Source organism: Pediculus humanus, genomic scaffold, assembly GCF_000006295.1.
Source record: "Pediculus humanus corporis 1103172107910 genomic scaffold, whole genome shotgun sequence".
NCBI classification, from domain to species: domain Eukaryota; kingdom Metazoa; phylum Arthropoda; class Insecta; order Psocodea; family Pediculidae; genus Pediculus; species Pediculus humanus.
In genome coordinates this window covers 702,733-716,012 of record NW_002987483.1, presented here as the reverse complement: position 1 = coordinate 716,012, position 13,280 = coordinate 702,733, and the positions used below count along the sequence as shown (strand labels likewise).

At 24.1% G+C, this 13,280-nt stretch overlaps 4 protein-coding genes across 4 annotated transcripts; 1 reads left to right on the top strand and 3 right to left on the bottom strand.

Annotated features, from left to right (window-relative positions):
* Nucleotides 1-728: 728 nt before the first annotated feature.
* Nucleotides 729-3,883, bottom strand: Phum_PHUM400460 (exonuclease, putative; the record flags this gene model as incomplete). Its single annotated transcript, XM_002428743.1, has 9 exons — nucleotides 729-884; nucleotides 960-1,725; nucleotides 1,826-2,012; nucleotides 2,264-2,363; nucleotides 2,437-2,703; nucleotides 2,794-3,009; nucleotides 3,083-3,344; nucleotides 3,431-3,550; nucleotides 3,723-3,883. 9 exons carry the CDS (start codon nucleotides 3,881-3,883, stop codon nucleotides 729-731), a joined length of 2,235 nt encoding a protein of 744 aa, XP_002428788.1.
* Nucleotides 3,884-4,167: 284 nt separating this feature from the next.
* Nucleotides 4,168-4,995, top strand: Phum_PHUM400450 (uncharacterized protein; the record flags this gene model as incomplete). The annotated part of the gene is made up of 2 exons (XM_002428742.1): nucleotides 4,168-4,779; nucleotides 4,969-4,995. The coding sequence occupies 2 exons, from the start codon at nucleotides 4,168-4,170 to the stop codon at nucleotides 4,993-4,995; spliced, it is 639 nt and encodes a 212-aa protein (XP_002428787.1).
* Nucleotides 4,996-5,784: 789 nt separating this feature from the next.
* On the bottom strand, nucleotides 5,785-6,562 carry Phum_PHUM400440 (uncharacterized protein; the record flags this gene model as incomplete). Its single annotated transcript, XM_002428741.1, has 4 exons — nucleotides 5,785-5,813; nucleotides 5,904-6,048; nucleotides 6,133-6,321; nucleotides 6,401-6,562. 4 exons carry the CDS (start codon nucleotides 6,560-6,562, stop codon nucleotides 5,785-5,787), a joined length of 525 nt encoding a protein of 174 aa, XP_002428786.1.
* Nucleotides 6,563-10,184: 3,622 nt separating this feature from the next.
* Phum_PHUM400430 (protein ariadne-1, putative) lies at nucleotides 10,185-12,700 on the bottom strand (the record flags this gene model as incomplete). The annotated part of the gene is made up of 9 exons (XM_002428740.1): nucleotides 10,185-10,266; nucleotides 10,354-10,580; nucleotides 10,690-10,894; nucleotides 11,003-11,133; nucleotides 11,225-11,446; nucleotides 11,530-11,745; nucleotides 11,852-11,926; nucleotides 12,013-12,165; nucleotides 12,491-12,700. The coding sequence occupies 9 exons, from the start codon at nucleotides 12,698-12,700 to the stop codon at nucleotides 10,185-10,187; spliced, it is 1,521 nt and encodes a 506-aa protein (XP_002428785.1).
* Nucleotides 12,701-13,280: the final 580 nt, after the last annotated feature.

Genomic DNA, 13,280 nt, shown 5'->3' with positions numbered 1-13,280 from the left:
AATTAAAAAAAATCTTATCGTTATGCCAAGTGGGAAATTTTTTTCCATCACTCTCTCTCTCTCTCTCTCTCTCTTTTTCTTTCTCTCTCGAAAAAGGTATTATTCTACACCTTCTGCCTATTTTTTATTTTTTGGGCAAATGTTCAATTATCGATTAATAATTTATTTATTAATTAGTGACTTTTTTTTGTAAAGGAAATAAATATGACAGGTGTTATAATTGTTCTTTTTTTTTTTTTTAAATTAAAAAACTTACAGAAAGATATCATTATCATTTAAAAACTTTTTATCATTTTATTCTTCTTTTTCTAATGGAATATTATTATTATTATTTAATCGATTAAAAAGTTTTTTATAATGTGATGTAATCGAAATCGAATATTATCATATATATATATAAAATAATTATTTTCAAAGTTTTTATTTAAAAAAAAAAAAAAATTTAATGTATATTTTAAATACGATACAAAATAACAATAAACAAATAATAATTTAAAATAATAATAATAATAATAATATAAATTAACGATGAACATTTTTTTTAAAACTTAAAATAGAAACCGTAAGAATTTTTTTTTCGATTAAAAACTTTTTTTTATTATTATATAATCATCATCCCACAGATTCGTTTTTTCTTTATTATTGTTTTCATTTGTTTACGTAAAAAAACCGCGAGATCGCGTCTAATGACACGACAAATAAATTTGTCGCCATCGAAACATGAGTTCTTATTCTTTTTTAAATCCAAATTGAAATAACGTTCGACATAAAATTGAATTTTTACTTAGATTCCTACTCAATTTATTTGATTTTTCCGTTGACGATGATGATGATGATGATGATTTTGATTTTCTTCCCATCGTTTTTACTCTTTCTTGAGAAAACTTTAAAAAAAAAGAAGAGGAATTATTAATAAAAAGTATTATTCTATGGAATTATGTAATTAACAACAAACTTACAGTTTTAGTCGATTGATTTATATCCGATTCGGATAATGGTGAAAAATATAATGAAGTCGGAGTGCTAAGCGTATCTACAAACGTCTCCATTTTCACGTAATTTATATTTTCAGTCTTTTTATTTACGTTAAAAACTGGAGATAAAGGTCTCGTAGGTACGGTGCGTTCATCCTCTTGTTCCTTTAAATCTGTTTCCATTATTTTACTTTCTGAACGTACTTTATTTCCTATTTCCGGCGTCTCTTCGAATGAATTACCATCCGAACCGTTTAATTTTATTCCATTTCCGTTCGTCATCACATACTCATCGACTTCTTTTTTACCATCGTTCATAATATTCGTAAAATTATTTATATTTTTTTCCACGGGTAGAATAGAATCATCATCATTAAATAAATCTTTTTCCACTTCGTTTAACATGTAATCAACGATTGGTAAATCTGTTATCGAATTATTATCACAAATTTTATTCGCACTTACACGCTCATCAGTCTCGTTTTTAATTATTATTTTTCTACTATTAATACTATCATCATCATTATTAAATGTACATTTTTTTACAATATTTTTCCGTATTTCGTCAAATTTTTGTGACACGTTATTAATTGTGACTTTTTCATTTTCAATGACGTCATTATCATTATCAGTCTCTGTAAAATAATTCTCGTGTAAACGTTGACAATATTCCTCTAGAGATTCATTTTTTAATCTTTCTATTTTTTCAGTCTTTTTATCTTTTTTTTCTATTTTGTTCGATTTGAAATACCTTAAATTACCGACAACAAAAAAAAACAAACAAAAAAATTAATTAATTATCAACATTCGTTGAAATAAAAAAATTATTAATTAATAATAATAATAATTACCTGCTACTGACAAAAGATGATTCATTATAATCAAAATTTTTTGATTGTGATAATGATGAAGAATTTTTATGCTTGTTTTGTGAAAATTCAAAAGCTGATTTACTTTTATTTAATTTAGGATCGAAATTTTCATTAACAATATCTTTTGATTGACAATATTTTTTTAAATATGGTTTATTTAGTGTCACTAAAAAAAACAAAATAATAATAATAATAAAAATAAATATTTTAAAAATAATTATTTGTATTTAATAATTTAAAAAAAAAAAAATTAAATTTATCAATACAAAATAAAAGTAGAAAATAAACATTTTTCAATACAATTTAACTAATCGATACTTAAAAAAATTACATTTAGTATGACATAAAAAAATATAATAATAATAATAAAATTATAAAAAATAATAATTTGAAAGTTTTATTATAAATAAAATTTACCTTCGCTTTGTCTTTTATTATTAACCTGTGATTCTTGAGAAAATTGTTTTTCTTCTTTTGTAGTAGTAGTTTTCCACAAATATTTAAAACCTTTTCCTGCCTGAAATAATAACAAATCTATTTGAAAAAAATGTTAAATTTAATCAAAAAATTTTTTAATGTAATTTACTTACAGTATCAGGATCGTAATTGTCAACTAATAACATTGTACTTGGATCAATATTTCCGATGGCCAATTGAAAGGCCTCATCGTTAGGTAACATTTTTCCAACTGGTTCGGCTCCGTCAGAGAGAGGCCTTAAAGGTACCTGCATTCTTAAAAAAGGATCATACACTAATTGATATTTGAAAGTATTATCAGCTACCTTAAATCCCTCTATGTATTCAGGACTGACTGTGATTTTTAATTTGTTTAAATATATTGGTAGTTGTGGAAGGCACTGTAATATTAATTAATTGAAATTATTATGTGAAGAATGAATGAAAAAATAACAAAAGAATTATTACAAAATTGCAGTTGATAAACTTACATCCACAGTTTTTTTATCGGAAATAAGTTTTATAAATTTTGAAGCATTTGCAGGTCCTATACTTGGTAGCGAAGGCAAATAATCGCACCCACATAAAATACACATATGCCTGAATTTTTCTTCACTAAAATCTTCTTCCTTAATACCTAATGATTTATAAATATTATTTTTTTCTACTATTTTTCCTCTGCCATTTTTTTCCATTTTAAACATTACCTAAATATAAAAAAATAAAAAAATTTCAATTTGAAGAAAAAAATTATAATCAATATGAATTACTAATATTTACCTTTTCACAGCCATATGCTAAAAGATCTGAATCTTCTGTTACTATACAAGATACTATTTTATTAATACTAAAATAAGCAAGTTGAGCATCAGCTTCATAAGGAGCAACAATGCAATCAATGTTCATTTTACGACATTCCTTCATTAAGTTAACCACTAAATCGTGACTCACATCGACAGATTCTCCGATAAGCTGTTTTCCTTCGACAATTTTACCAGCTCTCAAAAGATTTAAACCTTTTGAAAGTTTTCTACTTCTTTCTCTAAAAAAAAATAATAAGACAAATAAAATTTTAAATGGATTTAATTAAAACAAAAGTACTAACTACATATTTTTTTTTTGCATTACTCTCTTCTTTTTTTCTCCGTCTGTTCTTTAGATATGAGATCTCTGCCATCGAAAACTAATATTGGTTTTACTTTAAAATGTTGAAGCATTTCAATATATCTCATACAATATGTTATATATCTGAAAAAAATAAAAATGAAATAAATCAAATTAGTGGAGAACAATGTGAATAAAATTTTTTTGAATGTTTCTACCTCTTAAAGGTACTTCACTAGTAAAATGAAATTTCACAAAAAATTATATAAACACATAAATAATTTAACAAATTGTAATTAAAAATTATAAATCTTACTTAGTGGTAGGTTTTTTCATAGCTATTTCATAAGAACAACAATAAATACTTTTGTGAAGCCATACATAAGCATCAACTGCAACATACTCATTTTCAAATTCACTAATATGTCCTTCTCTCGTACTATTTGATAAAAATGGAAGCAATCCTTGAATACCCATAACTATATATATATTTATTACGATTAAATTTAAATTAAACAACAATAAATAAATAACGAAAATATATACAAAGTTGTACGACCCTAATTATCATTTGACATTTTCCATTTCTTTCAATTTACCGCCAGTTTTAAGTTTTATTCTGCCGAGTACGCTACCATAGAGTAAATAAACATCATAAAAATATTTTAAATAATTTTGGTGGCAATTTATTATTAAATTGTCAACAAAATATATATATAAATATATTTTTTTTTTTTTTTAAATCCAAACCCTTTGTGAAAATGGGATATTGTTATGAATTAGAAACTGGATGTTCCGGGTGTCCCGTTCGTGTAACGGTTTGCATTGCTCTTTGCCATTACATGCTTTTTGGACTTTTTGTAACGTGTTTTGTATTTACAAACCATTGCTACCCAGAACTTTATTATGTTGATTATTTTTTTGGCGGCTCTGGAGCAGCATTACTTTTAATATCTTTTTTCACAGCGTGGTGCGTTGACGTAAAAAAAAAAGGATTACAATTTATTCGCAGCTTCATGGGTTTATTAACAATTTTGGCTGTATTATCAACTGTTGCATCTTGCTTTTATTACACAATAACAAGATGGGACGACGTTATGGTAACGCTTATTGTTAAAGTTTTGAGAATGCCCCATGAAAAAGACATGCCGGATTTTCTTTGGCACCTATTAGTCGTTGTGTCTTGCCTAACGACACCCACATTTTTAATTTATCTTATTTACATAGCTAGTTTTATGTGCAATCCGTGGAAATCCCATTTGTTTGTTATGCCTTATCAACATGACATGTATTTCTCGCCAATGACTGCTCCTCTTTCAATACCAACTCCTGTGACAGGTGTACCAAATAATCCAAATTATAAGCCTTACCCAGTACAGCAAACATAAACAATAAATACTTTTTAATCACAAGTAGTAATTAATAATAATAATAAAAAAAAATTTCATTAACATTTTACAAAATCATTTTCATTTTATTTAAGTGATTTGTTCAGTGCATAAAAGAAAAAATAATAATAAACGAAAGACAAAAAATGTTATTTTACATTATTAATTTTATAGTTTAATCAAGACCTATTGACCTTATAGTTCATTAATAATCGTTTAAATTGTTATAAATATTTGATAAATTATAAATTTTAATCTTTTTAAAATTATTTATATAATTTATAATTGTATTTTTTATGTTAAGTGCAATTTTTAATTTAAAAATTTATTTTTAAATAAATTCTTAAAAAAAAAAATAAAGAATCAAATTTATATTAAAAAACATTTATTAAAAAAAATTTAGAAAATAAGAATTTTCGATAAAATTAAAGATTTTTAATCTCACACGAAAAAGTAATGCCGAAATTTTTTTTTTATTTTGCAAAGAATACATTTAAAAAATTATTATTATTATACATGGAGTAGTGATTTTATATTTAAAAATTTTTTAACAATACTTTTTTTTAGTATCGTTGACAGGGTTAAATATAAATATATAAAAAATTAAGTAAAATAACTCAAATAAAACGAATCGTTGAAAAAAAAAAATTTTTTAAGTCGCAAAAGAAAAAGAAAATATAAAAAAAACTGTTTTTTTTTTTTTTAATAATGTTTAAATTGAGGCAGATTGTAAATTAAAAACTTTTAATAAAGTCTCAATTGTTCGACTACACATTATTATTATTATTATTAAGTTGATTATTATTTACGCAGCAAAATTAAATTATAAAAAGAAAGTTTTATTAAATATATAATAAAACTTATGGATTAAATTTTTTTTTTTGTGGAATTTTATTATTATTCAATTATGTTTTTTTGGTATTGTTAAAAAATTCTTTTAAAACTATAAAAAAATGTTTAATACTTCTTTTATTCAGTTCCATTTTTTCATTAGCTTGTTCGGCTAAAAAATTTAAGTACTGAAAAAAGAAAAAAAAAAAAAACTCCAAAAATGTAATTTTTTTAAAGTGATAAATTATGTAAAAAGTATTAGGAAATATTTTATTAACTTACAAAATTAGAAACAAGCATTACATTTCCTTGAGAAAGTGGAACTTCTAACCTTAAATTACTTCTAATTGCTAATGTTATTTTCCCATGTTTACCTACAGTTAATCCCGAATCTCTAAATCCTGCACCGATTGCATAAGTATGCTGAAATCATTAATTATATGAAAATAAATTCTATCTCTTGTTGTATTTACATTATATAAAAAAAAAAAAATAAATGAAAATTACCAAATGTCTTGCTTTTTCTAAATTTGAACACAATATGTGTAAAATAAATGGCTCGAATTTAAATTGCAAATCTCCTTCGGTTAAATTAACACTATTTACAAATGTATCAGGATCAATTAAATCATGACTTGTGTATAGCCATTTACAATCTTTTTTTGATTTTTTATGACCAGTAACGTCTCCATAACTCTACAAAAATCAAAAATGATAATTGAAAATTTTTTTTTTTTTAAATTAAAACAGTTTATAAAATAAAATTAATACTGACCGATGTAAATAGTATTGCTCTACCAGAACAAGAACTCGTCGTAACGTAATCATCTTGTTCGTTAATAAAATCAACCAAATCTTTTATTGATTCATCGACGGATCCTTTTTTACTTAAATCGCTTGCCTGTAAAATTTGTTTTTTAACGTTTTTAAAATCCATTTTTTATAAATATATAAATAAAAAAAAAAAAAAAAAAAAAAGAAAAATTATACTATTTCAAAACCGTAAATACAAATATAAAAATGATTACCACTGCCTTCTAAATTAGAACATGCGCAGAGTTTATCGCAATCTTTGATCGAACGACATTCTTGTTACACGACTACTTGAAAAAACCGTTAACTTCATTTTAAAATTTTTGTTCAAAATTAAAACGTAAAACCTTTTTTTTGTAAAATTTCATGTTCCGGCAGCGGATACACGCGGAAAATATGTAAGAATTCATTTTTACTTTTAATTATTTCACTTGTTTAAATTATCAGTATCATTTTTACACTTTTAACCTTCGATTTGTTTAAAAATAACGATTGTGATGACCAAAAAAAAAACGAAGCTAAAATTCAAAACGTATTCCATAAAAAATAAATTGTGTTTTAATATATATCTTTCAATTTCTTTAAAAAATATCTTTAGAATTTAAAATGAAAAGTTTTAAATTAATTTTTTAATGAATTTTTAAAAAAAAAACGGTTAGTAAAGAACAAAACCAAAAAGAAAAAAATTATTATTATTATTATTTTCTATTAATTTTATTAGAATTTTTTAATTTTTTTTTTAAATATATACACGACTTCTTCTTTAAAAAAAAATAACAAAAAAAAAAGAAATTACAAATAAACTAATTAAAACTTTTTCAAGATAAAATTTAAAAAAAAAATTAATTAATTAATTAATTAATTAATTGCTAAAAATAATAATAATAATAATAATTGTAAGGCATAAAATTTACACCCTTTTTTTCAATTCTATATATATATTGTGACATTTTTTCATTTTAAAATTAATTAAAATTTAATTTTACGGCATAAAGAAAAACAAAAAAAATTAATACAAAGCTTTTAATTAATTAATTAATAATTTAATTTAATTTAAAAAAAAAAAAAAACAAAGTCTGACATGTTTTTTTTTTTTTTTTTTTTTTACCTAAAATATTAATTATAATTATTTATTATTAATTTTAACATTTTTTCTTTTATGCCAAAATATTTACAATTTTTTTTAGAAAAATTTATTTATTACATTTTTAAACTATATATATATAAGTATATATATATATATATATATATATATATATATATATATATATATATATATATATATATATATATATATATATATATTTAATATTTTTATTTACAATTTATTTTATTATTCAACAAAAATTTTCTACAATTTTATCTAAAATCAAAAGTCTTTATATATATATATATATATAATGACTCTCCTGTTAGGTTATTTATCATACCTAATTGGCATGATAATAATAACACAAGCATCTCTTACAACAAATTAATTTTTATTATATATATATATATATATATATATATATATATTTAATTACATTAGAAAAAAAAATGTCACTCATCACAAAGCAAACGCATATTTTTTTTTTAAATTATCATGAAAATAATGAGAAAAAAAAAATTTTTTATTCTTTGGTAACGACAATATTTAACCGTTTTTTGATCTTTAATTATTATTATTATTTCAATATATATATATATATATATATATATATATATATATATATATATATATATATAATTAATATACACATATATACACAACACAAGATATTTATTGCAATATTTATTATTATTATTTTTCTCTCTCTCTCTCTCTCTCTAAGGCAAAATACTGATTTTAATCAGATGATTGATTGATTCATAAGAGTTTTTATTATTATTATTATTATTAATTTCTTTTCATTCGTTATGTTTTACACGAATAACTATTTTATTAACCGTAGCAAATTTAATTATTAAACACATTTAATTGTTGACTTTTTTTTTTTTTTACAAAAAAATTTAAATAATTTATGTATGTACATAACGATATCTTAAGATTGTCTTAGTACGCTTTCTAATACAGAGTTGTTAATATTGTAAATTTCAAATTTTAAAATAAATGATAATAATAATTATTAATTAATTATTAAATTTATAAGGTGACGAAATACGTTATCACTTTCGGATCATTATTATTTTTTTCCGATAATTAATTATCCGATCATAATTATTATTATCATTAATTATGTTAATCGATTTATTAAATGTATTAATTTGTTATTATCATCATCATCATCATCATCATCACCGATAGTTTTATTTATTTATTTTAACGGTTGAGTAATAATTTTTTTTTTATAAATAATAATAATAATATCGAAACTTTTCATGGCACGTATTTAAAAAAAAAACGAACGGATGAGACTCTCTCTCTCTCTCTCTCTCTCTTATTTTACAATTTAAATATGTCTCTCTCTTTCTCTCATTTTACAAATTTAAATATCCCTCTCTCTTTCTATCTTTGTTAAAATAAAAAAAAAAATTTAAAAAAATTAAATAAAAAAAAAAATCATAAAAATTTATTATTATAAATAATAATAATAATATTTTTTTAAAAAAAAAATAATAATAATAATAATTTAGTCAATTGATATAATCGTGGATTTTTTTTGTTTGTTTGTTTTTTTTTTTATGAAAATCATTCATAATATTTAAACAATTTATATAAATTTTGCTGTTGCTGCTGCTGCTGCTGCTACTGCTACTACTGCTGCTGTTTCTGTTACCACAACTTAATTAATTAAAAAATTATTATTATTATTATTATTATATAATAATTGAAACCATAATAATAATAAAAAAATTTTTTTTTAGTTTTTAATTTGTATAAACGATAAATTTCTTTAAATCTACTAATTATTATTATTATTATTATTATTATTTAAAATCATTCTACGATTAGAAAACAGCAGAGTTATACAGCAGCTGTGAAATGACAATTATTTTTATTATTATTATTATTTAAATCCAAACCTGAATTGGATTTTAATCTACATTTATTTATTTTTTTTATCTACTGATTGATATTAATCAAGCACATAAAAAAAAAAAATCGTAACGTTTTTTCTTTCTCTCTCTCTCTCACTATCTCTTTCTATCTCTATCTCTATCCCTCTTTCTCTTTTTTCTTTCTTTTCAATTTCTTTTTTCTTTTTTGTTTTGTTTTGTTTCGTTTGTTTTGACCCTGTTGCTAGGTAGGAACAACAACAAGTTATACCTGCACACATAGATAATAATAATAATAATTGAAACGTTAAGACAAATCAAATTTCATCTTATCGGTATTCTAATAATAAAACTATGATATCTTTTTTCTCCTCCTCCTCCTCTTCCTCCTCCTCCTTCCCCTCATCCGGAACCTAATCATTTTGTTTTTTTTTTTTTTTAAATTCGTGCCTGATTCGCGTTTTTCAAAAAATAAAAAAAAAAAAAATTATTCCTGCATGATAGGATAATAATTATTTTCTAAATATTGCCACGCGAAATAATTCAATTTTATTCATTCATTCATTCGTGATGATGATCGATCGATGAATCGTTCGATGGATCGATCAATCGATCAATCGATCGATCGACCTATCGAATATTTAATTAAAACCCTGTACGAGAAAGCACTAATTTTAATTATCCGATACCTGAGTTTTTTTTTTTTTTTTTTTTTTTTTTCTTTCTTTCTTTCTTTCTTTTCTTTTTTTTTCCCCCCAATTCTTTCTTTACTCAGGGTATTCCCACCAATCCTTTTCGTATCCTTCGGGAACGTGTTCTAATAAAACCTTACGCCGTCCATCGCAATATCTTTACATAAACAAAAAAAAAATAATAATAATAATAGTTTAATCGTTAGTTAACAACGATGACAAACCTAACGGTTTCTTCCCGTACCTGTATTTATCTTGCACTTTTTGCTTTATGTCGGCAAGATTTTCCGACGTTATATCACGTTCTAAAAATTCCGAGAGTTTTTCCGTCGCGCTTTCCAAATCCTTTTGATTATCTTCAAATATAACGGACTGATTGTTTTTTCTCAAATAGTAAGCGAATACGTATGTGTACATAAGAGTTTGCCTACATTGACACAATATATCGACGGCTTTTTTCAAAAATTGAACCTGTTTAACAACAAAAAAACAAAAAATTATCGTTAATAAACATCCACAAACAATAATAATAATAATAATAATAATAGGATAAATTCATCTTCCCCCCCTCCCTCCTAACCTCGATCCACGACATATTATGATGCTGCATTTCTTCCATTTTACCCTTAACACTAGCATAAAGTTTATGTTCGAATTTGAGCGATTGCATGTGATTCATATACCGATTACAATAAAAAAGATATCTTTGTAACGCTGCCCGAGACCTTTCTTGAGCATCTCTAGCGGCTTTAGCTTCTTCTTCATCGTACCTATTACAGTTGTACCTACGACAAACGTATTAAATTAAAAAGTTCATTCCAACCGTACAACAATTAATAAATTTTCAAAAATTTTCCCCATCAGTTATAATTATTATTATTTTTTTTTTTTACCACGACGACCCGTGCGGTTCCCATGGTCCTAAACAAACCCAACAAAAATCCGCTTTACAATTTTGATTTTTACACACCATGTGATTGCAACCTCCATCCTTTTCAATTGTTACATTACATTTTGGACATTCCTGGAAAACCCAAATGAAATAATTTTCAATTCCAGACATTTCTTTCTTTTTTCACATATATATATATATATATATGTGTGTGTATTCTTACTTTAGTGTTAGCTGCAATCCAATTTGAAGTTTCCGAATCATCATCACATTTTTTTATCCATTTTTTTAACCAATGACATTTAACAGGATCATGCCAATTTTCACTACAGGCAAAACAAAATGTATGAGAACATTTACATGTCACTGCTCGAGCTTCAACATGTTGAACTTTGATAGCATTATTACAATCCGGAGATGGACACCACCTCAATAATCTATTACACTAAAATGAAAAATCAAAACGCAATTAACACACTCTCTCTCTCTCTCTCTCTCTAACACATTGATTGTTCCATTGATATTCACCTCGACAAAACTATTCGTAATTAGATGTTGATATTTTAATTTAACTTTTGAATCTCTAACAAGCCTCATGACTGTGGCATCATCTACTAGTATATCACATCCGTGTGCTGCGCAAGCAATCGTTTGACCAACTCCTTCTTCCATTATTTTAGTAGTTAAGTATTCTGCCCAACACTGAGTACAAAATCTATGACCACATTCTAATCCAGTCATCATCTAGAAACATGTTTTTTTTTTTTTAACAATAATGTTTTCATCTCTTTTGTTTTTACTTATTTATAACAACAACAATCACACCATCTTTTATACTTTATACACTTACAGAAGATGGTAATATCATAAAGCATATCTCACATTCTTCAGTACTTGTCGTGGAAGTTCTCCTCACTGGTTGAAACTACAATTTGTCAAAATTTATTCATTAGTAAAGCGACACATTACCTTACAATTATTTCACTCTCTCTCTCTCTCTCTCTTTTTCACCTTTTGTTTTATTAGTGTAGGTTTTCTAAATGGATTAATTACTCTAGCTTCTGCAAACAATTGATCCTGATCTCCATCATAAAATCTTTCCATTAATTTTTCTTTATCCCATTTAAAATGATTTAGCAATATTCTAGTCGTTGTTGCCGGTATCTTAATTGTAAGAAAAAATAAATAAATATAGGTCAAATTATTTAAATAATATTTTACAAACAAACTAAATACATAATATTATTAAGTTTCGATAAATTTTTGTGTTGTGCAATTATATCATTACGAAAACAATACAATTAACAAAGTTTATAACCGATTATAAATGCAAACACAAATTACAACAACAAAAAACATAAAATAGTAACATAATAATTAAATAAAACAATTTAGTAGTCATTTAAGTAAAAGTTATTAGTTATAAACAAAGGAAAATTGTTTTTGTTTTTATGATGTAAGGAGTATATTTGATATTTGAAAAATTTACCTCGACAACAGTATTGACGTCTTTAATAGAATCGACCATATGCTGAACAATTTCTTCGGTTGAAAGAACTTCAAATGGATAATCATCGACATCAGTGGGCCTTTCTCTAGGATTATTACTTTCAACTTCCATTGCAAAATCAACATCATCGCCACTAGATTCGTTACCAGAATCAACGTCGTCATACAGCGTTTCAACATCCGGATCCATTTTTTTGTCGATAAACAACACAAAAAAAAAAAAAAAAAAAAATTCTTAACGTGTGTGTGTGTGTGTGTGGAGAGGAGAGAGAGAAAAAAAAAAAAAAAAAAAAAAAAAACCATTTTTGTTTTTTTTTAAAAAAAAAAACTGATTAAATTTTTTTTTTTTTTTTTTTTTTTTTTTTTTTTTTTTATTAGTGAATATATTCGTACTAGTAAATTTAGTATTAGAAAAAAAGTCAACGGGAAAACATTCACAGCACTTGTAAACTGAATACTTTTACGTCAAGTTCTGCTTGCTTTTTTATCACATGACGTCAGCTCCTGTTTTGCACAGCATTATGGGAAAATTGACAATCACAATCAAGTTGACAACCTTTGGAAAAAAAAAAAAAAATTTTTTTACTATCTCTCTCTCTCTCTACTCTCTCGGTACATAATAAGAACATTAACGTCGTAATATATATACACAATGCAAATTAATTTTGCTATAATTTTTTTTTTTTTTTTTTTTATGTTGGTCATACGCATACTCGTAAACCGTAGCAAATCGTTACTAACCTAATACCAGAGTAAAACTATTTATTAAT